The sequence below is a fragment of the Hyalella azteca genome, unplaced genomic scaffold (genome assembly GCF_000764305.2).
Source record: "Hyalella azteca isolate HAZT.00-mixed unplaced genomic scaffold, Hazt_2.0.2 contig4450, whole genome shotgun sequence".
Taxonomy (NCBI): Eukaryota; Metazoa; Arthropoda; class Malacostraca; order Amphipoda; family Hyalellidae; genus Hyalella; species Hyalella azteca.
The window spans coordinates 1-27,998 of record NW_025934664.1 but is presented as its reverse complement, the minus strand read 5'-3'; the positions used below and the strand labels follow the sequence as shown (position 1 = coordinate 27,998).

General features: G+C 39.3%; 1 protein-coding gene across 3 annotated transcripts; it reads right to left on the bottom strand.

The window, feature by feature from the left end:
* Positions 1 to 37: 37 nt before the first annotated feature.
* Positions 38 to 24,028, bottom strand: LOC108670745 (xin actin-binding repeat-containing protein 2). 3 transcript variants are annotated; one of them, XM_018158237.1, is made up of 17 exons: positions 23,975 to 24,028; positions 19,350 to 19,593; positions 17,304 to 17,351; positions 15,124 to 15,192; positions 14,177 to 14,230; positions 13,785 to 13,865; positions 13,148 to 13,204; positions 12,155 to 12,790; positions 9,904 to 10,248; positions 9,536 to 9,559; positions 9,361 to 9,417; positions 9,003 to 9,032; positions 7,884 to 8,288; positions 5,169 to 5,360; positions 3,926 to 4,009; positions 3,097 to 3,217; positions 38 to 2,456 (listed from the first exon to the last, which is right to left on the bottom strand). In XM_018158237.1, the coding sequence occupies exons 1-17, from the start codon at positions 23,998 to 24,000 to the stop codon at positions 895 to 897; spliced, it is 4,035 nt and encodes a 1,344-aa protein (XP_018013726.1). In that variant the 5' UTR covers positions 24,001 to 24,028; the 3' UTR covers positions 38 to 894. The 3 variants fall into 3 exon arrangements, with proteins under 3 accessions (XP_018013726.1, XP_018013728.1, XP_018013727.1); XM_018158239.1 differs by lacking the exon at positions 7,884 to 8,288 and adding an exon at positions 6,454 to 6,507; XM_018158238.1 differs by lacking the exon at positions 13,785 to 13,865.
* Positions 24,029 to 27,998: the final 3,970 nt, after the last annotated feature.

Sequence of the window (27,998 nt, the reverse complement as noted above, 5' to 3'; positions counted from 1 at the left end):
AATTCTGTTCAAAGCAGATTTGGACCGGAAAAAGAAAAACGCAGACTTTCTTTATTACAAATTAGACTTAAACGGCAATACATAGATAAGACATGGTAGTAATGTAGCTTTACCTACTACCTCACATAGATTAGGTTCTTAACAAACGCAAAGCACGCATGAAAAATAGGCCAATTGGATTATGAACAGATGGGATGGGTCTTTGATATATGGATACGAACTATTTGACGATAAAGGCAATAGATTTTTATTGCGCTTTCTCAATAATTTAAGATTCAATGATACTTAAGAGGATTTTGGCACAAGTGTGACTGTTGACACTCATGAGGTGATTTTATAATTGCAGCAAATTTTTTTTTAACGAGAAAAAATGCTCCGATACTCGTTATGCATACAAAAACTCCTACCGAGCATGCAGCGGAGAACGACTGTGTTCGAAATTTTCATGTGCAGTATACGATGAGCCTAATTTGTACCTAACTTTGTAGTGCACACGAATTCAATTACCAACCATGCAAAACCGTTATCTGTTCACAATAGACATATTTACAAGTTATACAATACAAAGCCCCATTACGAAACAGATACTTATTTATTCAAAATTTCATCCTAGAAAAGAAGTTGTTGGGAGCACTGGGCAGGAAAAACATCGATGCAAAGCCGATATAGCTCATTGCTAAGTATGGATTTTAAAATTTGTCGTACTTGATCAAACGGCGATACTGGCTGGTATGCAGGAGAAATGAAAGATTTAAACTCGGCTTACCCTCCGACACGGTAACTGTGGCGCACAGCATCGATCGTTTGGTTATATTGATATATTCGTTCTATGGCGAAAGTTCTATGGCGAAGTGTACAAATTCAACACGCACAATATCATCGAAACGCAACACTTTACGGCATATCTGACACTAACATATTCAATTCTTCCTCTAGTCGTCGGCGTCGGATACGCTCAGTGTTGTACTTCTCTTTGCAACTGTCAACTTCGGCCTTCAGAAGGTAGCAGTTTTTCTTGATTGCCGCCATTTTATCTTCGTGCTTCTTGGTCCGAGATTGCAAGAAATTAATTCTCACCTGCAAGGAATCATTTTCATCGTCAGGATCACTTTCCTCGCCCTCAGTGTCAGACCAGCATGGCTCCTCGAGCTGAGTGAGATCTTCCAAATCTTCCTCCTCCGACTCTTCTTCTTCCTCTTCTTCACCGTCGGCGTTCAGCCTCTTTACTTTCTTCTTTTTGAGCTTCTTTGGTTTGAGGTTTGGTTTATCAAACCACCAGCCAGGCTCATCATCATGGTTTTCCTCTTCCTCTTCGTCTTCTTCATCCTCGTCTTCTTCTGCTGCCAGTTCCTCTGGATCCTTCAATTGTCTCACCAACTCATCAAGTTCATTTTTCGACTTGAGATAATCAACTCTCTCTTGGTGCATGTCTCTGTAGAATTTCTTTATCCGCTCACGTAGGTTATTACGCTCTTTGATGACATTAGCTTCCTTAGCTTTCATATGTTCAAGCTTGTTGGCCCAAAACTCTCGATCGCGCTCAAGTCGTCTAGTCTCGTTTTGTACTCGTTTCGCTTCTCGTTCTTCCTCAGTGAGACCGTCCATGTCCTCAGCAATAGTTTGGTCATCATCTGCTTCCTCGTTAGAATCTTCACCCTCTTCGGATTCTTCTTCAGATGAAGAAGATGTCTCTTCATCGCTCGCTTCTTGGAAACTTTCCATTCGGTTAATCTGTGAAGCGAAACTTCTCCTGGATCCAGATTTCCTAGCAGCCGCACCGAAGCCATCCAAAGCATTCACGGAATGATGCAGCTGATCTTTAGTTTCCGGCATAATTACGTCTACAGGATCCGTCTGGGTACCAACAATGCCGATGTCTGGTAGTTCAATAGATTGGTCTTTCTGCAAAGCTTTAAATTTTTTCTCGAAGAAGATGGACCTGCATTCCCACTCATCACTCGCCGCGTTAGCTACCTTAAGTTTTTCTTCCAACTCAAACATTTTATTCTCGAATGCATCTGCCCGCATTCTTTGTGATTCGATTTGTCCGTTCAGTTCTTTAATTTCCGACTCGAGAGTATCAAGCTCGTCAGTGTCCAGTATATCCTTCTCACTCATCCTGAGTTTGCTCATTGACTTATTCAGTTTCGGCATGATTCCTTCTTCACCGTTAACCATGGGTTTGTCTTCAATTCCGACCTCCTTTAGTTGCCGTTTCAACTTCCTTATCTCGCTGTGCAAAGCTTCGATATCGATTTTCAGAACTTTTTTCTCCCGTTCGAGCTTTTGCGTCTTTTTGATTTCATCGGCAAGCTGCGTTTTGGTTGCTTCCAAATCGTCCCTCATGCGATCAATGTCCTCTTCGTCGTCAGAAGAAGATGGCAGAGCGTCAGGATCTTCTGGCTTGACTTTCTTCTTCTCTTCTACGGTGACTTGACGACGGAATTTCTTCAGACCTGCAAGCAAGCGGAATAAAATTTATCAGTAAGCCGGTTGCAGAAACACTAAATATTTAACATAACACTTATTTCAAAGTTCTACTAATCCTTACGTGATTCATTAATTAATTAAACAACCGGAAAAAAATCTGTCAAACCTTCATTTGCGTTTCAATAATCTATTATTATTTCAACGTTTCAGGTCCATCTACTTTTATATCTACGGCATGAATACGATTAATTTACTTATTTTGAATATAAGGTTATTAAAAAAATTCCATCTTTGCACTAAAACATTTCATGAATGTTGATTACAAATTAATTAAAAAGTTTTGGTGGATAGATAACATTTGTAATCGTTTAATAAGGATGAATATATAATTAGAGCAACTTGATATGATAGGCTCATGCAGAAGACATACACTTAAGCATTACAAAGATGAATAGTAAACATCTATATTATAAAATAATATACGTTTAAAAATTACTTTTGCGTTAGTTTAGCAGCTGAAAAAAAAAATATTTATTTGATATTTCATTTGGATCACACTTGCTGGCCGTAAGAAAGCGCTAGAAATCCACAAAAAAAAAGATGCCCAGGACGAGGTGAGATAAGACAGAGAACAGCAAGCGTGCGTCGTGCACGCATGGAACGTACCAAGTCTGTTGAAGTCTGGCTTGCTTCTGTCGTCGGTGCGCACGCGGCGCAGCTTCACGCCGCGCTGGATCTCATGCAGCAGCTCGTTCACGATCGTAGGCTTCTCGCTCTCGTACACGAACTAAACACATAAAATTACGTCAGAATTCGAAACACTTACGAAGTGAACAGACAACACTCTTTCGTCATCTTTGGGACAGTCACAACTGAACAGACAAACGAATAAAACGGAACTCATCCGTTTTATATTTTAGATATTCACGAAGTGAACAGAAGTCTTACATTTGGGATATTCACGAACTGAGCAGACAAAATTCCCCGTCTTACATTTTGACATTCACGAATTGAACGATCAAAATTCATCCGTTTCATATTTTAGATATTTACGAAGTGAACAGACATCGCTCACATTCATCACTCACGATCATTCATTGACATCACCTCACGGACTCGTGAGGTGATGTCAAAAACTATTGTACTATCAAGCTCGTTCGTACAGTCGCACATCTTTTTTTCTCTTGTTCTACGCGAGCAGCTAAGTAGATTAAAGTTACATGGAATGGCTAGAACAATAAAATCTAATAATCTCTCGATCTGTGGTAAATTGCACTTTCTCAATTATGGTAACATTTGTGTACAAAACTATCTCAAATGAGCGCGAATCGTATTTTACCCAGCAATCACTACGATCATGAGTTCTTTAGATTCAAGTTGTAATTGTCCAATACTATGACCCATGCATTCGTTGAGTTGGTTCGCTTAGCCAACAAGTTTATCATATTATTGAGGGAGTTTTTACAACGCGATTAATGATAGTCAATTACCCCACCTTTCCGTTCTTTCCCCGTGATCCAGGGAGAATAGGCTTCGATCTGTCACTGATCTCTGCGACATGCTTCAGCTTCACGCCGGCCTGCAGGGATGAAGAGAGACAACTCGTGTTAATAAATAATTACGGATCAGGCAATAAGTCCAGCAGCTATCTCAATCAATCGTCAGCTATAGAAAGATCGGGTTCCAAAGGCCGGATTCCTTGTGAATCAAGTCACGAAAAGTTCAAGAATCGGCAACAGGCCATGGGCCTATTTCTTCAACGCCGACACTTCTATTCTATTCTAATAGAAGTGAGGCACGCAGCCTCTTTGTGGTGTGCGAAAACCTCTAAGCGATAATGAGGCAGGATTTCTTGTAAGAGGGAAGGAATTTCTTGGAAGTAGGAAAGAATTTCTTGGAAGCGGGAAATAATTTCTTGGGAGCGGGAAAGAATTTCTTGGAAGTCCCTTTCTTAAAGAACCAAGTAGGAAAGAATTTCTTGGAAGCAGGAAAGAATTTCTTGGAAGCGGGAAAGAATTTCTTGGAAGAGGGAAAGAATTTCTTGGAAGTAGGAAAGAATTTCTTGGAAGCATGAAAGAATTTCTTGGAAGCGGGAAAGAATTTCTTGGAAGCGGGAAAGAATTTCTTGGAAGTGGAAAAGAAGTGGCAGAGTTTTTTCGTTTTTTAGAGGGTCTACACACCTCAAGATATAATTCATTCCAAAGTGAATGCACTGACATGTAGTACGCAACCACAAGATAATACGTTCCAACATTATAAATGATCAGATTGAAAGAGAACTCTTGACTGTAAATAGTCGTTGATTCGAGTCATATTACTTTGTGATATATAGCTGCTCTAATATCAATTATTATTCATAACATCTCCCTCTATAATTCCCTGATATTCATCCCGCCAGAGAGCAGCTGAGACTCAGCACTTGACACAAAACATCAGGGGCCATACTTTCAAAACTCGCTAAGTGAACGTAAGTACTTACGCTCTATTTTCTTGTCTATGATTGGTGGATTTTGCTCGGCCGTCAATGATTGGCTGATGAACTTACGATCTCCTAACTTTTTTGAAAGTATAGGCCCTGGGGCCACACTTTCAAAACTCGCTAAGTGAACGTAAGTACTTACGCTCTATTTTCTTGCCTATGATTGGTGGATTTTGCTCGGCCGTCTTTGATTGGCTGATGAACTTACGATCTCTTAACTTTTTTTGAAAACATAGGCCCAGAGGTGGCCAGCACTCGCCTCCAGGTTCTTCATAAGGGCATGCCAGTCAGGGCGCGTCGTGCGCACCGCCTTCTTAATGTTGTCCAGGTGCCCCTGCCTGATCTTGGGCAGCGCCGCCCCCGGGTCCACTTTACTGCCGAAGGGCTTGGGGGGCGCAGGGGGCACGCTGCCAGGGGGAGGAGGAGGGGCCTTCGGAACGCTTCCATCCGACTGCAATGTTTGCATGTATAAACTTTTTGTTAACTGATTCAATTATTATAACCTCTGTCAATGATATATCTGAATGTCTGGTAACTATAGTTATGATCAGACAAATGGACCATTTGGTATGGTAAGAGAAAGTAGCGGAAGAAATCTTCATGGACGGTATACATTTATTTGTTACTTGTTATGCTTCAAGTTAGAAAGCAAATTCTGGTGAAACTGAAGCGCAAAGCACTAACATCATATTAAAAAATAATGTAAGATTCTTTGATCACGATGAAAACCTAATGATTTGAATGAATCGATCCAAAAAATTAAAATAAAATGAACGAATAAAACAATCTATAATAATAAACATAGAAAAGTCATAAATTTTAAAATTATGCAGAATGTTTTTTCCGTTTAGGCGTAATATGTTTGATTCTCAATTCTGGATAGGGACTCCGAAAACATACTACGTGCTCGCAGTATACTTGCATGACTCATACCCTCTTCATAATCGTACTAAAGTAAGTATTTATTTCGGATGAAGCTCATAAATGGTTCAACCTCACGCGGAATGAGCTGTCCAACTCAGTACTTCAATTTCATTTATTTTCCAATTGCAAAGTTCTTAATCATTGTGAAAGATTTAAAATGTACTACAAATTGAAACCACTCTTCTTTCGAGAGGCGAAAATTAAATTGAAGCTTAGGTCCATCTTTTGCTGTGTTTTCTAAACCTGCGATTTAAAAGGTTAAATGAATAGACTAATGATTTAAAGTATGATCAAACAGACACCATCACGGATTTAATTAATCGTGAAGGCTTTGAGGTTCTTTAATCTATGATAGCTGTGTAGTGTCCAGGTATTGTACAATCGCCAGAGTTACTGTAACAAGTTGACCCGTATACAGGCACATCATGCAAGTGAGAATACTGCTTGGATTTAAACTAAACTTGTACCTTCGCAGGCGTTTAACCTTGTTCAATTTATAACTGAATGAGCAAGTAATGGGTTGGAACAGAGCATTGATTTGTTGCAGTGACGTAAAACTACTTCTCATAAGTAAATTAATTCCATATATCAGAGTAAATTAGCTAGGGTTATTTCTCTACCTCATATCCGTCATAGTCGTTGTCGCAAGGCTGCCACCACTGCGGCCCTTCAGTCTTTAGTGAAGCAAAGCGGAGAGTTAAAGAGCGACGAAGAATTAATAAAGACACAAGAAAATAATCACACGTCGACATACGAAATTAAGCAGAAGGCGATATTATTTTAATAATGTTAGCAATGAACTCGATCTATGTTACTGACACGTAGTAAGTTATGTTACTTCTTGCTAAGGGCTTACATTGACTAGCAATGGCATTTAATTGCTAGCATGAGCTACAAGACATGAATTTTATGATTTTTTCAACTATTACAAATAAACTGAGGAAAAACTGGAGAAAACCTTTATGCAACACAAAAATTTCAAATGCATCAAGCATAGTATTTATTATGTATTTTTTTGCAATGCAATCCGATCAATGAAGGAAAAAGTCCTTCATCTTATTACGAAGTTGCAAAAAATTTTAAATAAAGAATCCGAGTAAATTACCAAATAAATTTATTACCACATTATATCCAGGTTCCTTTTTAGAATCTGAGACTTAATGAATCATTATGAGCAAAAAAAATATAAAGAACTCATTGAGAATAAATGAAACCTTTCACTGTATTAAAATATAATTAACAGCAATAAGTAAAATCGACGATCTGAAAAAAATATAAGGATAAATGAGAAGAATGCACCCGTTCCTTACAAAGCATATATTGGCAATAAAAGTTCGCATTTTTAAATCACACAGGAAATAAAGAAAATTATCCACGCCTCCCATAAAGCAGCAAATGATCATCACCGTCTGCGAAGAAATTTTGTTAAAATTCACTCCAAATTAAATGCAATAATATGCGGATCACATTAATTCAATAAAATATTATAAAAGCATATTGATTGTCCACCGATAACACGCTCATAATTTCAGCACCGCTGGTCGCCGTACGTCGGTGAGTCTGGGGCCATACTTTCGAAATTCGCTAAGTGGACGTAAGTACTTACGCTCTATTTTCTTGTCTATGATTGGTGGATTTTGCTTGAACGGCGGTCAATGATTGGCTGATGGACTTACGATCTCTTAACTTTTTTTGAAAGTATGGGCCCTGGTCGCTGTCGGTGAGTCAGGACGGTCGCGTCTTGGTAGCAGATGAGGTCATCGAACTCTTCCACTGACTGATTTATCTATCATGTTAGGTAAGCAATAAAATCAAGTGTAATATTCCTGAATAGATTCATTATGCTGTGAAAGGATTACTGTGACGTCCAAGTTCGGCGGTATGTATCAACGAAAAATAGGAAAAATAAGGAGTATGCCTTATTAGATATAAGATTGGCGCTATCATGAGGGTGGAAAAAAATCAAAGGAGAAAATCTGTTCATGAATGATTGCCATGACCGCCCGAGGTTTAAATGCATGGGATCTTCTGCTGTGATTGGCAGACCCACCTTGGATCCAGGTGGTGGTGGTGGAGGAGGGGGAGGCCCTACTTTAGGGGGAGGAGGAGGGGGAAGAGGAGCGTGAGATGGAGTGGGTGACTTTTCGACCATTATTTTCGGTTCCTGTTTGTGACTTGTTTCCTTTTCTTTTGCTTCGGTTTTATCTTCGTTGGTGTCCGAGACCTTGCTTTTAGGATGGTTTCGGGCATCTGAAGTTTCTGCTAAATTCTCTGCGTCACAGCCGTTGACTTTTTGTTTGTTTCTGCTCGATTTTCTCGGCGTGGATTGGTCGTACGTGACTTCCTTAGGGCGCTTCTTCAGGCCTTCAGCTGCGTCGTCAGTAGCAACTTCGTCGTCGGGTATGATGGTCCCCGTGGGGGTCTTCTTTAAAATAGACTTACGCACCGGCGGCTTCTGAACACAACAGCCGCAACACATAAGCTACGTCTATGAAACATATAATTTCAAAGTATTTCACAAGTCAATATCGACAAAGCTTCTATGTATTTCATAAAAATTTCTTCATTAATATTTGAATCGCCATAAATTCTTATAACGACTATGAATAATATTTAATCTTCGGTTGTTAGTGCACTCTAAAAATAAGAACGCACTCTTAAACCCAGAGAAACGCAATGAATGTTCGATAAAAGGGCAAACGCAAAGACTTTTTTTCCTATCCACCAATTGAGAAACAACAATACAATTTATATCTATTCCGTTTCTTGGAGGGTTGGAAGGCGATATTCGAGAAGACATCTGTTTCATAAAGAAAAAAGTTCCATTATTCTTGAGAAGAGATCACAGGACAGCTGATGAGACGGAGATAAGGTTATCTGGACAGCTCTCATTGCTGCGAGTATAATAGACAAATATGATTAGGATGCGTTCATTTTTGTGGCTGAATTCGGCTCCTTGTAAAGCTGTTGAAAGTCAAGAGATGTGGTAAAGTGAGATGAAGATTTGCATCGTCGCCTTTTGAACCTGACAGGAAGATTTATAATTAAAAAGATGTCAAAAGTTTCTTCGTAACAAATGATCTTAGAAACAATGTAAATTTTTGGCTCCCATCCACCTCGAACGCGGCTGTCAGCAAACAGATGGCGAGACGGCCTAAAAGGAACTTACCGGTTCATCTTCTTCGTGATTTTCCTTGACCTGTAACAAGAAAAAAACTTTGGACAACTCTCTCATGAAGTCATTGCATAAATTCAAAAACTAATTCTCACGTTGAAAAGACGATATTTGGGTATTGTAGGAACGAGTGACATTCGAATCCGTATTTATAATTTATCAAATAGTAACGAAACAAGATGAAATGAAAGTAAGAGAAGGTAATTCAACTACAGTAGTTGTGAAGCCCATGGAGCAGCACGTAAGTACTCTCAATTTTTCCCTTGCTTGCAGTTGTGCGCAGTGACAGTGTAGTTGTTTACTAGTGACAAAATTAATCTATCAAGTTGCAATGTTTTGAAATGAAGCTCACCCTCTGGCGGTGGCGCTCCAAGTCTTTCTTGAAGATGGGAGGGCCGGGACTGTATGGCTGCAAGGATAACAATCAGATTAATTTTTATTGTTAGGTGTACTTGTGATATAATTTTTCGATTTTGTGTCTCAAAACGTAAAAAGCGTTACTTACTTGTTTAAGTTACGTTACTTACCCTATCGTTTTCTTCATCACAGACCTGAAAAATAACACAAGATTAGAGTTATACATCAGAAAATACTGAACTGGGGATGAACTGATTAAATAGAGATGCATGAATGGATCAGAATACAAATAATTAAGAACCATTCTGAGGAAGTACGCATTGTCAATGTTTCAATGAAATTAAAAATCAATATTTTACGAAGTTGTAGCCAAAATTTCTACGAAATGCGTTAAAGTGGAAAGAAATGGAAGATCACCCAAGGAAACACGACACTTCTATACTAGTTAATAGAGGCTACGATCGAGGAGCGAGTGAGTTCTTCAATGAGTCGATCAAGCGGGCGTTTGGCATAGACCGAGTTGAGCATCCCAACTTACTTCAAGTTTTTTATTCTCTTTATTTTCTGAATGAGAAGACGTGATCGTCCCCTTTAGTTTAGCTTCTTCTTCATCAAGAGCGTTCAGGATATATTTCTTGTCTTCCTCTCGCTGTTTCTCAAGGAACTCCATTTTGGACGATGGTATGTAGCTCACAGCACCTCCCTGAAACAACGCCGTCGGAGTTTCTGTCTGGAAGAACGCGTTCTTACTGAGGTCCAAATCGACGTCGTCGGTAATATCGTCCAGAATATGCGAGGATAGAGCGTCACCGAGCAGGGATTGCCATTCCGAGGAGACTTCAGGCGCCGCCGGAACTTCCATGGTCGAAGATGGAACTTTGGACTACCAGAAAGAAGAAGAGAACACAACTATCAATAGGGCACACAAAGGCAATGCACACGCAACTAGAAAAACGAAGTCTAAAGGTTTAATTGATGCTACTTCTCTGTAGTGAAGCTTTAGAAATAAATTTTACGCTATGCTATAGGTGGCTAACACTAGCCACATAACACTAGCAAAAGTTCTAGATCCTACGAGTCTAATGAAAATAATAGAGGCCCGAGAATTTGTTAAGAATTTTTTACCTAACTCTGCGAATGTAGCTGAAGTTCGAACTCGAAGATGGAAGCAAAGAATATATTAATCTCCAATATGATTTTCCCACATGGAATAGAAATAACAAAAAACATACCACTTGAATAAATCCCGGTTGCTCTGAAACTACGGGCATGGATGAATGGAGATGAATTCTGGAATGTATTTATTTACATAACGTGCCTTTATCCGTTATCCATTAGTGTCAAGCAATTAGAATACATGCAATGTTATAATACAAGTTTTGAATCTAAAAAATAGAAGCACACAAATATTATGCAAAAAGGAACATGCCCAGTTTATTGAATTTGTGCAGACATTAGTTCTGTTGTCGTCATAGATGAATGTTAAGAAGAAAATGTTCGTGATAGAAATTTTCATGTGCTGGCATACAACTTTTACTGCGAGATTTAAATGCAAGTCATCATCAATAGCGTACCATGCAAGACAGTAATTTCAGCGCAAGAAACGTTCCATGAAAATAAGTCTCGGATATCAGATTGCGTTGAATTGATCTTTTCGGTTGGAATTTAGACACAACTGAGATGAAGCAGTCAAAAACGACGCCTCAACGTAATGGTTGTTATCAATTCGGATTTTTTGGTATCGTGCTAGCTAAAGGCGCGTACGAAAATTTCAAGCAGAAACGACTAATATCAGGATGTATTCAGATGTGAAATAACCCAAGTTTAATTTTTTATGAAATCCAAGGCAAACTCGCGATGTAACTGAGAAGGCTTAGGAAGAATTAAAAGTAAAAACAATTTGGGCCTTTGAAGTTAATCGTTAAATAAAACAAGTAACTAAAATAAAACTTTTAAAACAAAGCACGACAGTAATATAAGCCAAACAAAAGAAGCACTTGCATTAAAAATATCTAATGTAACAAACAATTATAAACTGGAAAAATCCGAGACTATAAAACAAAAGCAAAAACTTGAGCAACCAAATGAATATTTGGTAGATATCGGATTCAGGTTGAGGATCCAACGGAATGAGGACCTTTGCTGAGTCTGCTTCATGATCATGGGTCACTCAAAGAGTTCATGCCCAGGGATTCATGCCAGAGAGTTCATGCCCAGGGATTTGATGTCAGAGAGTTCATGCCCAGGGATTTGATGTCAGAGAGTTCATGCCCAGGGATTTGATGTCAGAGAGTTCATGCCCAGGGATTTCATGTCAGAGAGTTCATGCCCAGGGATTTCATGTCAGAGAGTTCATGCCCAGGGATTTCGCAACTCTGACGGAAAATGGCTGCAATAAGCCATGTTGCAAGCAGATACTCGCAACTATATACGGGAGACAAATTTTTTCAAATAATTGAACCTCTGTAATGATTTTTAAACATTAATGTTTCGTTTTCGAGATCTTGGTGAGTTTCAGAAGTTCGCGCGTTGCAGTAATAGCCTAGGTGCTATAACACCTTCGAAACCATATAGTAGTCGAATTCTTTATTAAAGTAGAAAATTTTTGGTTTAAATATCCAAATGACCTCAACGAATACCTAAAGAAACTTTAAACTTTCAGCTCCCGATGGCCCAGGTTCACATGAGAAAGCATTCCCCTGCTGAAGCCATGACCGCAAGCAGCCAATTGCAACACGTTTCAATTTAGCAACTCGGGGGAGCGAAACCGCGAGGAAAATGCAGCTGACCTCAGGAGCTCCGTCTCCATAGCCTCTTGAGTACTCGGACACTTGGCTCAGAGTTGCATCAGAGGCAATATCTTGTCTCTGTGAGCTCCCATCTCTGCGGTACGGTGCAAGCTCGGCCGGAAGAACTGATGGTACAGGCTGCGAGATCTGTTCGTCAGACTTTCTTCCGTCTTGAATTGCTACGGGATCTCTAGGAACTGATAGCCTCGAGACAGCTAAATACCCCGGTTTAACAGTCTCTGAAATTTCATTTCCTATTAGATCCAAGGCATCAGTATGTGCCAGAGACTCTGGCAACGTTTTTCTGTCCTCGAGAGAGTCATACGGCGCAGAACTCTGGCTCAGACCCTCAGCTGAACTTGGCACAGCGCGAGTCGTCAATTTTTGTGTCGCGATTTCTCCCGGGATGATGGCGGTGTGTCCTTCGGAGGGTGGTGGTCCTCTAGAACGAGGCACGATTTCTCCCGGGATGATGGCGGTGTGTCCTTCGGAGGGTGGTGGTCCTCGAGAGCGAGGTCGCGGGGGCAGAGGAGACGATTTCCTCACCTCAGAATCGGAGGCCTCTGACGCCTCCATCTGCCGCAGGTCACTCAGGCTGCTGCTGTTGCCGGACTCTGCAGGCGGCCATCTTCGTCTCTGTCACGTACAGCAATGCAAGTACGAAAAGAGCTTCATAAAACCCTTACCTAAATTTAGCATGTAAAAATTGATAAGAAACAAACAATTGCTCACGAAAGACCGAATGGCTAACATTTACATAAATTGCTAGGTAAAAGTATTAAAATCACTTGATTGTTTAAATCGCAAGTTTTAACTGAACTGACGATGGAGCTGGACTCCGAAACGTTTTCTCTTATAAAGATATGGTGAATTTTTGTGTTATTGTTTTTGCTTTTAAATTCCTAGGTAAAAGTAATTGAAGTCACACAACAAATGACTAAGCATCCGATTAAAAAAAACTCAGCTGAGGGCGAGGTAACGTAGCAGCCTTACCACGCGTGGCGAAGCGGTAGCGGAGGAAGGACTACTCCGTATTCTCGAGTCTGAACTCTGTGGAGAAAATGTCAAAGAATTACAGTACCGGCATACTTTCTATTATGTTAAAATACGGAATTTATGGTGTTTGGATGAATAATCGCACGAAGTTTTCGGAAATGATTTATGTTTTGTCGTTGGTGTCATTGAACGTAATCTGTGCTCGCATGTAGCAAGAAGGAACTTCCTGCCATGCTTAGCTGGAGAAAGTTCTCTCCGTTATCCAGGCAGTAAAATGAGTGTTCTAGAATACTGTACAACTACAGCTCTCCTGAAATCTTAACGCAATTTTGCTTCATTCCATGTATGTATTTATCAAGAAGAGATGAATACTTATGTTACGAAGGACATATTTATAAAAAAATCCTGTGGTCAAACATTGTACATTGTGCGGTCGTTTTCAAAGTACATTGGGTCGCCATCTCACTCAACGAGGGTACAAAAAGATAAAGAACGCGCAAAGAATTTGTTCTCGCATAATCAGAGAAACACAGTGTCACATGGTATTGTCCTGACAATGGATGATCCGACAGGGCGCAATAACATCACACAATTACAACAATGTGAGGACAAGGGCAAAGCCATGCCTCCACACCTGCGTGTCCTGCTCCACGAAGTTCTCACTTTTGTCCCCCATCACCAACTTCTTTATGATCCCTCCCCACCTGGCCAGTGTCTGCATGGAAGTAACGAAACCTCTGCCTCACTTTCCTCGCGAAAATAGGTCATTTAATAGTATAGATGTTTTTATGTGAAGGTTATAAGTTCGTTGGTAATTTGCGAAGTTACTTCGGTGATGCTTCGCCTCTTAACAACCAACTTCGGAGTGAGATAATGCCTTACATTTGTCTTTGGTCTCAAGAGCCACGAATATTAAATGTCAAACTAATCTCTTAGTTTGACAATATTCTTAATTAAATATTAAGAATATCAAATGCACCCATCCTGCTCTGCCATAATTGATCGTATTCAGCATCAGCTACTCACTCTAGACCGGACGCCTCGACCTCCGTCAGGCACCAGCAGGGTGGCATCTTCCTCCTGCACATATCAATGATAATGTTTATTATTATGCCTTCCATCTCTTCCTCCTGCACATAACAATGATAATGTAATAATAATACGGAAGGTAGACTTCCTCCTGCACATAGCAATGATAATGTTTTATTATTATGCCTTCCATCTTTTCCTCCTGCACATAGCAATGATAATGTGTTATTATTATGCCTTCCATCTCTTCCTCCTGCACATAGCAATGATAATGTTTTATTATTATGCCTTCCATCTTTAAAATTTATGCACTGAACGTAAATGTAACCACGTATAGAGTACGCTGTGTTCCATGCATACTCAGCTCAAACGTTCAACTCATCCTTAATTAAAATAGCCGGATAAATTGAACTCGGATTGAACAATAACTGAATTAATTGATGTATTAGAGGAAATATCTAGTGGTTACAATATTACAGACCTCTATTATTTATAGTATAAACTAATGTTTACGTAACGTAGTTATAACTGCCAGCAATAGAACTTAGCATCGGTAATTGTGACGCATCAATGTTCAGGTTCTCAGTCTGGACGGTGCTTATTGAACAAAATTTTGTGCATTTAAAGTTATCCGAATTATCCATTTAATAACTATCCATCATTGGATGCGTATGCGGTTTAAAGAGAAATCTGTTTTACATATTGGATTTAGAAGAATCTATCAGATTAGGATTGTGATCGGGAAAAAATTGTTTAACTTTAAATCATCGAATCCTATATGCAGAAAACTTGAATCGAAAACATCTAATTAAACGCCATAAAACGACCACAAACTGGCCATTTTTTTAAAATGAAGTTTAGGTAGTGTAGAAGATTAGTTTGACAATTCATGATACGCTGATAATAAATTTCAAATTTTAATTAATAAGATTTTCGTTGCTTACCCGAACAGGACGAGCGCGGGGCGTACACGGCCGGGGCGGCACTCCGGGCTCACTCGTCGGGCTCCCGCTCTGGTGCAACAACAATAATATTAAGCCATTCTCATCATTAATTTCTGTAGAAAAAAGCCGGTTAGTATCTATTCATTAGGCGACCAAACTTTGATTTAATTTTAGCAAACAGTGCAGTTACATGATATGCATCGAAGCAGATATCTAGAGCTGTTTCCCCATATTGATTTTTCTAATCTAAATTTTATTTGGTTTTATCACCGTCGTCTCACCTGCCAGCGATAATTTCTCACGTAATATTGAGACAAGCAAGTTCAACGTTCGTACACACTCACTAACACTTCAGTCAGTTAGTTACGCAGTGACTATAAGTGCGTCAGGAAACATTCACCGGCTTCCTTTTCATTTGAGAGGATCATATAGTACACAGTTAGAAAAATTACTATTAACGGTATTACCGGCGTTTCAGTGGCCGATCGGCACGTGAAAAGAAACACCGTGTCGCCGTTTTTATTCTAATTTAACACTAGAAATCCGTAAAACATCTGATAAAAACGGCGAAACAGTTTATTTTCACGGGGCGACCGGCCACTAGAACGCCAGTGGGACCGTTTTTTCACCGTTTTTTTCCAACAGTGTATGATGGAAGCATTTACCTTTTTCTCAAAGCCTTCTATGTATGTACCTTTTGGTTTACAGGTGCCAAACTTGGAAGCAAATTTCAACCCAGTTCCTTAACAATGCCCGATAAGTGTCAATTGAAGGAGAGATCACAGAAAAATACGAGCGCAAGCCTAGACGCAAAGAAGGCAATAATTTAACATGATATTATAAAGCAATCCTTATAGTTTTAAACTAAAAAACATAGATGAAGTACACGCTGAGCGTTACAGATTAGAAGGTTTCTGAAGAGAAGAAAAGGGCAGGGGCAAAATGAAAGGTCAGTCTCATTGTTCTTTCAACGGGTAATCCCTTATTATTATTAGGGGAAAATAATTATAAGACAATAATAAATAAAGTTAGGCACGAATATCAAATTTGCGTTCGAATTTATCGCCTTTTCTGTTCGAAGGAAAACATAACTCAATAAAACCGAACGAAAATACGAAATGTTTCGTTAGCACCAGACAGTTATAGGAGAACAGAATTGCTTTTTTGACGTCATCACGCGAGATGGGGCAACACGCACGATCGTTCATAGTTTCACAATGGCAATATTGTTATTTTTATGCATCGTGGATTCAACAGGAAGATTTTTATTTAAAATTAGCAAGGAGAGAATACGGATGTGAAATTGATAGAATATGTATTTACTGATGCCACTGTGCTTGAGGTGGCCTTATTCGTTTCGCCATTCACAATTTTTTGCCGTTCTATATTATATTTCTTTTAATTTGATCTATATTAAATAAATACTATTAATATATCTATTAATAGATATTAATAAATCGCTCTCTCGTACATATGTTAATAATATAATATTTAATGAATATTAATATTCCGAGCACAGAAAAAGCTGTTAAAAAACAGCCGGGCAGGGTATAAAGGTAATCACTTACCATTTTTCGTAACTCCAAGCTTCAGTTCCTGTTTATAGTATAATCACGAAACAACAGTGGAACATTTCATTTATATAATCATAAAAAGATTTATATAATTTGTTTATATAATCATAAAAATACAATCAGACACAGAAATCCTCTGGATTAGAAACTAAATCTAATATCATGTTGTTGTTTTTTTTTCCTGGAGATGGGTTCGAACAAGGAAACTTCGTAATCTATAGAATTTTTATCATACTTATTTTAGTTTAATACCCAAATGGAGACATGAAATTATGAACACACACGTTGGGAATCTATCACTTGCAACCACGAGGGCTGCTGACGACAAGCTCAGCGTCAGAATAATCAAAGTTTAGTGCATACAACATGAGGGTACATCGAACTTTGAAAGGGCAAAGATTCAAGCAATGTTGAAGTTAATGTTGAAGTAATACATAATAATGTTGTTGAAGGTAACAAATATCATATTTACAGTCACATGCATCATCGGGTGCAAGCAACTACGAGCTCATCTAAGAATAAATAGGATATAATGTCGAATTATTGAGGCATTAATGAGACAGTGCAGTACAGGGAGACATTAATGTGTAGGTGCAGCGGGCTCACCACAGAGCGCTGGCGTGCACTCCACCTCACAGGACTGCCACCACAACCCTGCGCCGAGGAATACCTTAGATCTTACAGGATCTACCTTAGGATCTATACCTTAGGACCTATACCTTATAGGATCTATACCTTAGGACCTATACCTTATAGGATCTATACCTTAGGACCTATACCTTAGGATCTATACCTTAGGATCTATACCTTAGGATCTATACCTTAGGATCTATACCTTAGGATCTACAGCTTAGGATCTATACCTTAGGACCTATACCTTAGGATCTATACCTTAGGATCTATACCTTAGGATCTATACCTTAGGATCTATACCTTAGGATCTATACCTTATAGGATCTATACCTTAGGATCTATACCTTAGGATCTATACCTTATAGGATCTATACCTTAGGATCTACAGCTTAGGATCTACACCTTATAGGATCTATACCTTAGGATCTATACCTTGGGATCTACCACCACCCAGGTATCAGGTACCAAAAGCTCGTTTAGGGACTCCAATCCAAGGCCATGCTGCAAGCACCACTTTCGACGGCTTCCAAGCGCAGTCCACCAGCGACGCCGAGCAATGAACTGAGCTTAGCAAGGCTCGAACCCACGACTAGCTCCTCTCATCCCGGTGCCGCTAGAACTACGTACGCAGTGGCGCTAACACTGTGCTAAATAGTGGCTACGCTACAGCGCTAGTTACGCATAAGTATTATTGCGCATGCTCCTCGTATGGGTCACTTGAACACTCGTAATGTGAGGAATATGAGAGAAGAATTCGATAACAAATTGAAAATATTCGGGAGTACATTTGGAATCAGTGGGAAAACATGATAATTCAACGCTCCTGCACTGAAGAATGATAGGTAGCTTGTTATAAATGACGTTCACTAGCACTAAAATGGACTCAGCTGCTGTTATCTGAAATAAGAGTTCACGATGGCAGTGTAAAAGGTTATAAGAGAAAACCCTGATATATGGATGATTCCCTGCAATAAATCACAATAAAATTGGGTATGAAAAAGTTAAAAAGAAGGAACATCTTCAGATGGGATCATTAAAAGTCCAAGTTTGCCCTTTCATTCGAATGAAACATAACAATGAACATATGAATTAAAATATAGATCAATCTCAAAACAAATGCACTCCAAAGTCAACTCGAAGAACATAGCATAGGTCAATAAGTTAACTATATAGGGCGACTATAGTTGTCACGTACGTAGTCTTTCCCTTGATTTAATAGAGACGTAGTCAAATAAATCAAAGATATTGTTTCCGGAAATTAAATGCCCGATATTAACGGCTGCCTAAATGTTCTTGACAGCAGCACTTGCAACGATCAGCACGTACGAAAAGTCAAGTTTGCATGAAAAATTTACAAAGAAATACTCGCTTCAATTTCCGTAGATTTAAGTCATTTAATGCTAAATTTGTTCCCACTACAAATAAAGAAGAAACGAGCAAAGAACTCAATTCACCGGTGAGTTGAACTGAACATAGTATAAATTAAGTTATGAATATGAAAAAAATCAGAGATAAAAGTTGAAGTTGATTACTACACGAATGTAAGTTCGTAGATTACTCACTTTCTCGACTGACTTCTTTTGAACCGTTACCTGGCCACGTGGAACAGAGTGAACGATTGTTAATTATGCTGTGAGCTTGATGAATAAACTTCAAGTTAGGTTTTTATTGTACTTTATTTTGATAAATAATCTATTCTAATTCTGAAGTTTAGTTCAGCTGTGTTAAATTAAGTTTCCCATGTGGACTCAGATTGAATATAATGTAAAAAAATATAACTCAGTACTCAGTGCAGTGAGTGACAGAGAGCGCATTTTCTCGTCGACGAACACTTGTGAGGTCACGGACGGACGGACAGAGAGACAGACGGACTGACGGACGGACATGGCGAGCACAATAGTGAATTTTTTCCATAAACGAGAAAATGCGCTAAAATGCATGATATATGTAATTAAAGCTATATATTTTTAATAACTAGACCGGATTTTGACTAAAAAAATCTGACAGTTAAGAGCCCACCTTGTTGAGATCGTCTTGGGCATCAGGGGGCGGAGCAGGCAGAGCGGGGGGACATGCAGCCATGGTGCCGCTGCTGGGGCAACTCTGACCATGTTGCTCTGCCATGTTGCTCTGCCTGACGCCGTCCTGTAGCTCTGATGGGGGCGGCCACTTGTTACTGAGGCTGTTGCGCCGCCAGCAGCTCTCGCCCTGCCACTCTGCCTTCCCTTCGTCGCCTGAACTGCGCTCTACGCTGCCACGCGGTCTGTGTACATGGCGGGAAAGTGTCATGGGGTCTGTGTACATGGCGGTAAAGTGTCATGTGGTCTGTGTACATGGCGGGAAAGTGTCATGTCACTTTACATGACACTTTACATGTCATGACATGTAAAGTGTCATGTCACGATCTGAACATTGAACTGTGCTCGACGCTCCCACGTGGTCTGTGTACATGGCAGTAAAGAGTCATGTGGTCTGTGTACATGGCGGTAAAGTGTCATGTGGTCTGTGTACATGGCAGTAAAGTAACACGCGCACTGTGCGCACGTTGCTTAGGCGCTCCTCGGCGTGCTGTGTGCATGTTGCCAGCTTCTCCTGGGTTGTAAATTACACTTAATAATTTAATTTTTAATTATTCTGTCTGACGAACTGCTTATGCAGTTCGTCAAACGGAATAATTATACCATTCCATCGGCAGAATAATTGTAATGTATAAAAATCATACTTGCCATGCAAAAAAAAATAATAATCCATCAGAAACGATGAATAGTAATTTAAAAGCGTCGTAGAATTTACAATCATATATGAAATTCAGACGATGGAATGTCATCATGGGTTTAAGAATTTCCAAGAATGAAACATCTGGCAGGTGGCAGCGTGCACCGATGAGACGGTGTGGGACGTCTCAGAAATAGATTGCTTAGTCACGGCCATCCCCAACCCGTGCTGCAATCATTGCTGCCGTGTGCTGTGACCACAGCAGCAATCACTGAATGCTATGAGCGACAGCAGCAATCACTGAATGCTATGAGCGACAGCAGCAATCACTGAATGCTGTGAGCGACAACTGCAATCGCTGAATGCTGTGAGCGACAGCAGCAACTGTCTCTTATACACATCTAGATGTGTATAAGAGACAGCGACAGCAGGCAATGTTGTCATGGTGCTGGCAACAGCAGGTAATGTTGTCATGATGCTGGCAACAGCAGGTAATGTTGTCATGGTGCTGGCAACAGCAGGTAATGTTGTCATGGTGCTGGCAACAGCAGGTAATGTTGTCTTGTCATAGTGCTGGCAACAGCAGGTAATGTTGTCATGGTGCTGGCAACAGCAGGTAATGTTGTCATGGTGCTGGCACTGTCTCTTATACACATCTAGATGTGTATAAGAGACAGGTACATGGCGGTAAAGAGTCATGTGGTCTGTGTACATGGCGGTAAAGTGTCATGTGGTCTGTGTACATGGCAGTAAAGTGTCATGTCACGATCTGAGCACTTGTTATATTTTACATATCCTGTGCAAAATATATGTTCAGATTTGAAATGCCTAGCTCCATATCGAACCCGGTGGAAGTCTAGTAGCTACTTCAAACTATCGCCAGTCATGAAAAGATCCGGTCAAATGACACGAGTTTAGATCTTCTGAGAACAAGGCACGAAAAGGAAAAGAATCGGCGACAGGCCACATCAGGCCTACACTTCAGAGCCGACATCATTATGTTATGTTATGTTATGTCAACTTACATGTCAGGTGACGTGTGTGTCATGTTATATGTTTCAACGCGTGCTTAGTCATACAACGCCTTGTTGAACTTGCATGTCAGGACTCAGGCGACAATTTAAGCAAAGGAACAATGCATCATTGCAATCCTCTAAGATACACTGCAAAGAATGACATGCACCGCTGTAAACTAAACTTTATATTAATATTAATGATGGAGAAGAAGATAAATATCGTTCACTTTATTATTATATAATATTTTAGACCTGAACAAATGCCAACCTCGGACGGATATTCAATTTAATCATCAGCTTCCCATTGTAAAAACAATATGTGTAACATAAGTTATGTTGTTAATAAGAAAACAACATGCAGCACAACAACGTGCGTTCAGCAACATGCAGTACAACAACAGCAGGTAATGTTGCCATGGTGCTGGCAACAGCAGGTAATGTTGTCATGGTGCTGGCAACAGCAGGTAATGTTGTGCAATCACTGAAGCTGAGCATGTTATGACAAAAAAAATCCGTGACCAACTGACCGACTCTGGCCAAATCAGGAGCCTCGGTCGTCACGAGAGTCGCTGATATACCTAGCGCATTAGCTGAACATTAGCTTAGCTAATGCGCTAAGAACGCAGAAGCTGAACATTAACTTAGCTAATGCCCTAAGAACGCATTAGCTGAACATTAGCTTAGCTAATGCGCTAAGAACGCATTAGCTGAACATTAGCTTAGCTAATGCGCTAAGAACGCATAAGCTGCACATTAGCTTAGCTAATGCGCTAAGAACGCATTAGCTCAACATTAGCTTAGCTAATGCGCTAAGAACGCATAAGCTGAACATTAGCTTAGCTAATGCGCTAAGAACGCATTAGCTCAACATTAGCTTAGCTAATGTGCTAAGAACGCATTAGCTGAACATTAGCTTAGCTAATGCGCTAAGAACGCACAAGCTGAACATTAGCTTAGCTAATGCGCTAAGAACGCATTAGCTGACCATTGTATAGGTAGCGCAATATTCTGCTGTAAGTGTCAGCCTGGGTATCTAGTGCATGGGGTATCATGCAGCATGTAACTTTTTAACTATAGAAATTAATCGGAATCGACTTTCCCATTAAACTTGTCCGGGCATCTTGTCACGCGTAACATTTGTGATTTGTATTGAGGCAAATTATGTTTATTTTTGCATGATGGTGTTTGAGGCAATGAAATCTTAGTAGAGCATTCAATTCAATGATGTAGTGTTTTGCTTTCTTTTCTTAAGCCCTGCGAAATTTATTATCGGTTTCTTATAGCAATCAGTGACAATTAAATGGTATAACTACAGCTTTGAACCTGGAGCGATTCCATTCGTGGTCACATATTTATAGATCAAGCACCACCAACACTCATTATATTGATCATGGTTGAACTATATAAAATTGACCCACGTTTCGAGAAATTTTAACACCGTTCTGAGCATCTTCAATGTGACGTCACTTGTCTCGAAAAACGTAAAAAAAATGTCGTATGTGTCGTCAATTAATTGTTAAAAGGGTCGCTTTTGAACAATATAAAATAATAGACCTCCAATTTTTAAAGAATTTTGTCCAAAATAGCAAGCAACAAGTCTTGTTCATAACCATCCAGCGTCAGGAATCAAATTTGTCGTACGTAAAATGAATACAACGAAAGTAAAACCTCTGGGGCTGACCGATCAACTTCGTGCTGCGCTAATGGCTGTCACTTCTCCGGGACTATACTTTCAAAAAAAAGTTAAGAGATCGTAAGTTCATCAGCCAATCACTGACGGCCTTTCAAGCAAAATCCACCAATCATAGACAAGAAAATAGAGCGTAAGTACTTACGTTCACTTAGCGAGTTTTGAAAGTATATACCCTGGTCATCCGTCTGATGTTCTGAGAAATATAAAAGCGTATTCAAGAAAATTCAGTTTTCGCCATCTGAATTGATTTTTGCATCTCTTTGATCAATATTATTCATTGTTTTTACCTTTTTGATGAATCTCCTCGTAATTTCAAATCGATATAATATGATCGGTTATTTCAGTGTCACTTAATTTATATAGATAATGAACAGGAAAGTAAACCAGCATTAGCTTAAAATAAAACTGCAAAAATCACAGAGATGCATAAATAATAGCTTGACGAAAACGTGGTATATCGGAGGGGCACTTTACTATTTATTTAGCCGTTTACATAGTTAGACTGATGGCCGCCATTAAATACCTTCAGAAATCAGTTCACTTAGATGGTCGTTTTCTTTCCCATTTATTTGATTAAGCGCACAAAACAATTGTATTTTGGCACCGGCAATGTGTTAAGCAAGTGACTATAACTGTGATCAACATTGACGACAGTTCAAGCATGCAATGACAAATAATTGGAAAATTCTAAAACGATTTTAGACAAATATTGTTATTTTCATGTAGAGCGATGTAAGAAAAGTTTTGAGACAATATAATTAACAAGGATTCAAGCAAAAATACTTAGAAGATTTGTAAAAAAAACTCTTGAATGATTTACACAGGGAATGCTTAAAAGATTAGAATACAAGCTGGAATTACTTAAGGAAAGGGATAAGCGGAAGACAAAATGAATTTTATTTATTTTTACGATGTGTTAAGTTTTGGTCAAATTTTGGTGTTTGGATTGGTTTTTGGGAAAGACTTGCGATTAATAACACAGTTATTACAGTTAAGTTTTGTTTTGTTGTTTTGTTTTGTTGTTGTAAGTTGTAATACAGTTAAGCATGTGAGTGAATATGACGAAATTAGGCACATGGTAAGCTTAAATGGACAATATCGATGCGAGCAATTGTGATGATCTGAAGATCAGATCTTGCTCAATTCGTAGGCATGCAGTGAGCGCACAAATGCCGTAGTTAGTCCTAGCAGGCAGGACTGTAAAGCGAGGTGGTCAGTACCTGACTTTATACATGTGAGGAAACATTGCTGCTTCTCGGCTGGCCGCGGTCTCGTTCGCTGAAACAAAATTTCCACGTCAATGAAATAATAATAACTGAGAGCTAATGACTTTATTTTAGTCTGAAATTGAAATGTGCGAAATAATGTAAATATATTACTCACGTTATTTCGGTCTTCTACTTTGAACTTAAACTGGGAATTCATTAAAGAATCGAAGTTTAATCTCAAAAACGACGCAGGAAAAACGTGGATAAGCAAAGGAATCAGAAACTGTACACGACGGTGCGACACAGCGATCGATGTATTTGTGTGTCATCACTGCAGTCATAACCCAGACTCATATCCCATACTCATAACCCATACTCATAACCCATACTCATAACCCATACTCATAACCCATACTCATAACCCAGCAACAGCAGGTAATGTTGCCATGGTGCTGGCAACAGCAGGTAATGTTGTCATGGTGCTGGCAACAGCAGGTAATGTTGTCATGGTGCTGGCAACAGCAGGCAATGTTGTCATGGTGCTGGCAACAACAGGTAATGTTTTGACGCTGACACACAATAAGTTTTTCAGCAGCAATGCGCGTGAATGCCATTAAATATTTTCACAAATAACTCGTAAACAATTCGATCTTGTGTCGTCCGTCAGAAGAGTTGTCCGTAGTCAACTGATAAATGGATGTAGATGATGAGATAAAAGAGATAAAAGAGCCCTGTTATATATCTGATGGTGCCCTTTGCGCTGTAACCCACTGTAAATAAACGATAATTAGACCTGTTGAAAGTGCGAGTTTTGAATTAAGCCTTTAGGAATGCGCATAAGCATTTCTAAATTACGCTTTGGTGGCCTCTGCGGGTGTACATGTAACTGAATGCACATTTATAAAACATTACCTGATGATAACTGTGTTAGAAATCTACTGTAGCACCGCAGCATTCCATTCGTTAATCGCGTACGCGCAATATGGATCATAAAGATCACGATCATAAAGCTCACGATCATAAAGCTCACGATCACAAAGCTCACGATCATAAAGCTCACGATCATAAAGCTCACGATCATAAAGCTCACGTAACCCATACTCATAACCCATGCTCATAACCCGTAGCCTTAACCCATACTCATAACCCATACTCATAACCCATACTCATAACCCATACTCATAACCTATACTCGAGTCACAACAGAAGTTCGAGAAATGAAATAAATTAAGAACAGGCCGGGCTATAACAAATCGAGTCCATGGACTTGACGTCAGTTCGTGATACTAAAATACTGAAGATCGCCTAAATGCAAACTTATATAACATCGCTAATTGCATTGAGGGTAATTAAGGTTAATGTAACGACCTCAGCTCCATAGTCATTGTGTTTGGTAAAATTTTAATATCAATAAGGAGACTGTGATAATATTACTGCTGAACTACTGGCCCTTACACGAAACAAAAAAGAAACATTTCAAGCCAGCTGCTGCTAATTGATATATAAAAACACCCTTGCTCACCAGCTGGTTGCCGCCGATCCTTGAACATCGTTCAGTCGGTAGATATATACGATAAACATTACTAAATCATTGCTGGTCACTATTGATACACAAACGATAATACTGAAAATATGATAGTTTTATTAAAGAATCAAACCTTTAATGATGAACAGTTTGCTGTTGAAATTAAGACATTGTGTTGCTCACAGCTGGCAGCCATTGGCGCTAACATAGCGCGGGTGTACGGCTGGTCACCGTAGCACAAATGCCGTACAAGATTAGCACGTTTCGTAAAGCTAGCAAGTCTTTAGTGAGGTACTAGACTCTATTAGTGCAGTAGAAGCAATGTACGCCTATAAAAATTTAAGATTATACATATGTCCTGTTCTACACTTCTGATGAGGTTTCCTAAATAAAAATGAAAATCACACAACTGTGCTTGGTTTCATTTTAAAGGTCAGCCACGACATTTTTCCCAGCTAAGCTTAAAATTTTAGCACTTAAGAGAATTTATATTAATTTGGGTTTATATTTTTTGTGTACAGGTCCTGAAATTTAGTCGTGATGATTTTAACCACCCTCAGCAAGCTCACGGACAATCCTGGACCTATGTACACTTTGTCGCTCGAGTGACGACATTCAGTTATGAATTAATCAAACTATAATATCTAGTTTAATTATACCACACTTATACTTGGTATGGTATAATAATTATACTTGGTATAATTATTATAATACTATAATTATATAGTATAACTATAGTATATACTAATATAATACTAATAATTATATATAATATACTATATATATATAATTATTAGTTTATAATTAAATAATAATATAATTATATACTGTAATATAATTATATAGTATAGTTATATCATATAATACTTGGTATAATTAATATATGGTATGAAATTTAAATAGAGTTTAACAGCGATCTGCTCCCCGCGGAAGCTGTGCGTGTGCCACAGTCACTGCAACGTAAATAGCTCGCGACGAGCGCATTCCTGGGGCGCTGCTAACTAGTCTCGAGACCTGGCGCTACTTTGAAATGTAGCGGCGCTACCGCTACCGCTACATTGCCTTAAATGTAGCGCCGCTACCGCGACCGCTACTGAAAATGTAGCGGCAGCTAGTAGCTGCCGCTGCATGTAGCACGCTACTGCCCACGTCTGCTAACTAGTCTCGAGACCTGGCGCTACTGGTCGCATTGCAGGACCAATACATTAGCTTCAGTTAGGATGACGATGAATAAAGCTCAAATCTCATGTTTATTTACCCTATGAGGTAAATATGCTTAGAAATAATTGTAATTGCAAAACTCTATATGAAATAAGAATAATTATAAGAATAGTATAATTAGAAATAGGAGCGATGAAAAACATTAGATTTTTAAAATTACGAGCTTCAAGAAAATAAGTTGAAACAGAAAGTCCCCTCGCTTCAGAGTTCGGCGGTATTCACAACTGAATTACAATAACGCATGAAACCTTCAATAAGTCAGTAGGCTATATACCAAAAATCAGCATATGATGAGTAGACGAAGCTATGCAGGAGCATATGTTCAGTCTTAAAATGCAGCTGCTGACACGGACGGCTTAACTCATCCGCTGCTGCTGACACGGACGGCTTAACTCATCCGCGTACGGCAGCCTCAGGGGAGACCTGAGTTCACGACCTACCCACGCTTGCTTAATGCTCCGTGAAGATCTCTGCAATAATGCCCGCATCTCAGGGTATAAAGTGAACCACTTGTCTCACGGTTGTGTTCAGGTTTGAAGGATTTATAATTTGTAAAGAGATAAAAATTATTTTTTGTTGTATTTTAAATGGAAGACTAATTGTCTGACATTTAAAGTATGCGTTATTTTATATATGCGTTTTTTTGTTTCAAAGCCATAAATTTGCTCGCTGTGTGCTATGTTTGGACACGTAACCCATTTTAGAAAGCCGAAACCACGGAGAATAATTACTCGATATTCCCGTCAGAATTGAAGCGTACGGTCTACTAGCTGATGGTCTTCTATTTTTGTACGCCTTCCTGCAACGAGAATAACTTCTTACAGATATTTTAACTTCATTACCTTTATCTTTTCAAATTTTTAAAACTTTTTACTTTATAATAGCTCAAGGTTCAACATTATATACATTAAAGTGTTTCGATAAGTTGCGTTCTTGCCGATGAACCGCGCGCGAGCACACCCCTGCAAGCAGCAGCCACCAACGCTCGGGAATACCGGCCGCCCTCCTCCCACGGATTATTTTTAGCTCCTCTGAGACAAACGCTGCAGGCGGTGCTGCGTGGTAAGCGAGGCCACCGTTCCTATGTCATCTCTTTATTGTACTTAACCACTGTGCCAGTTCATTATACTTTCCGTATTCTAAGTCATCTCTTTATTGCACCTAACTACTGTGCCAGTGTGACATATTCTACTTTCCGTATTCTAAGTCATCTCTTTATTGTACTTAACTACTGTGCCAGTGTGACATGTTCTAATTTCCGTATTCTAAGTCATCTCTTTATTGTACTTA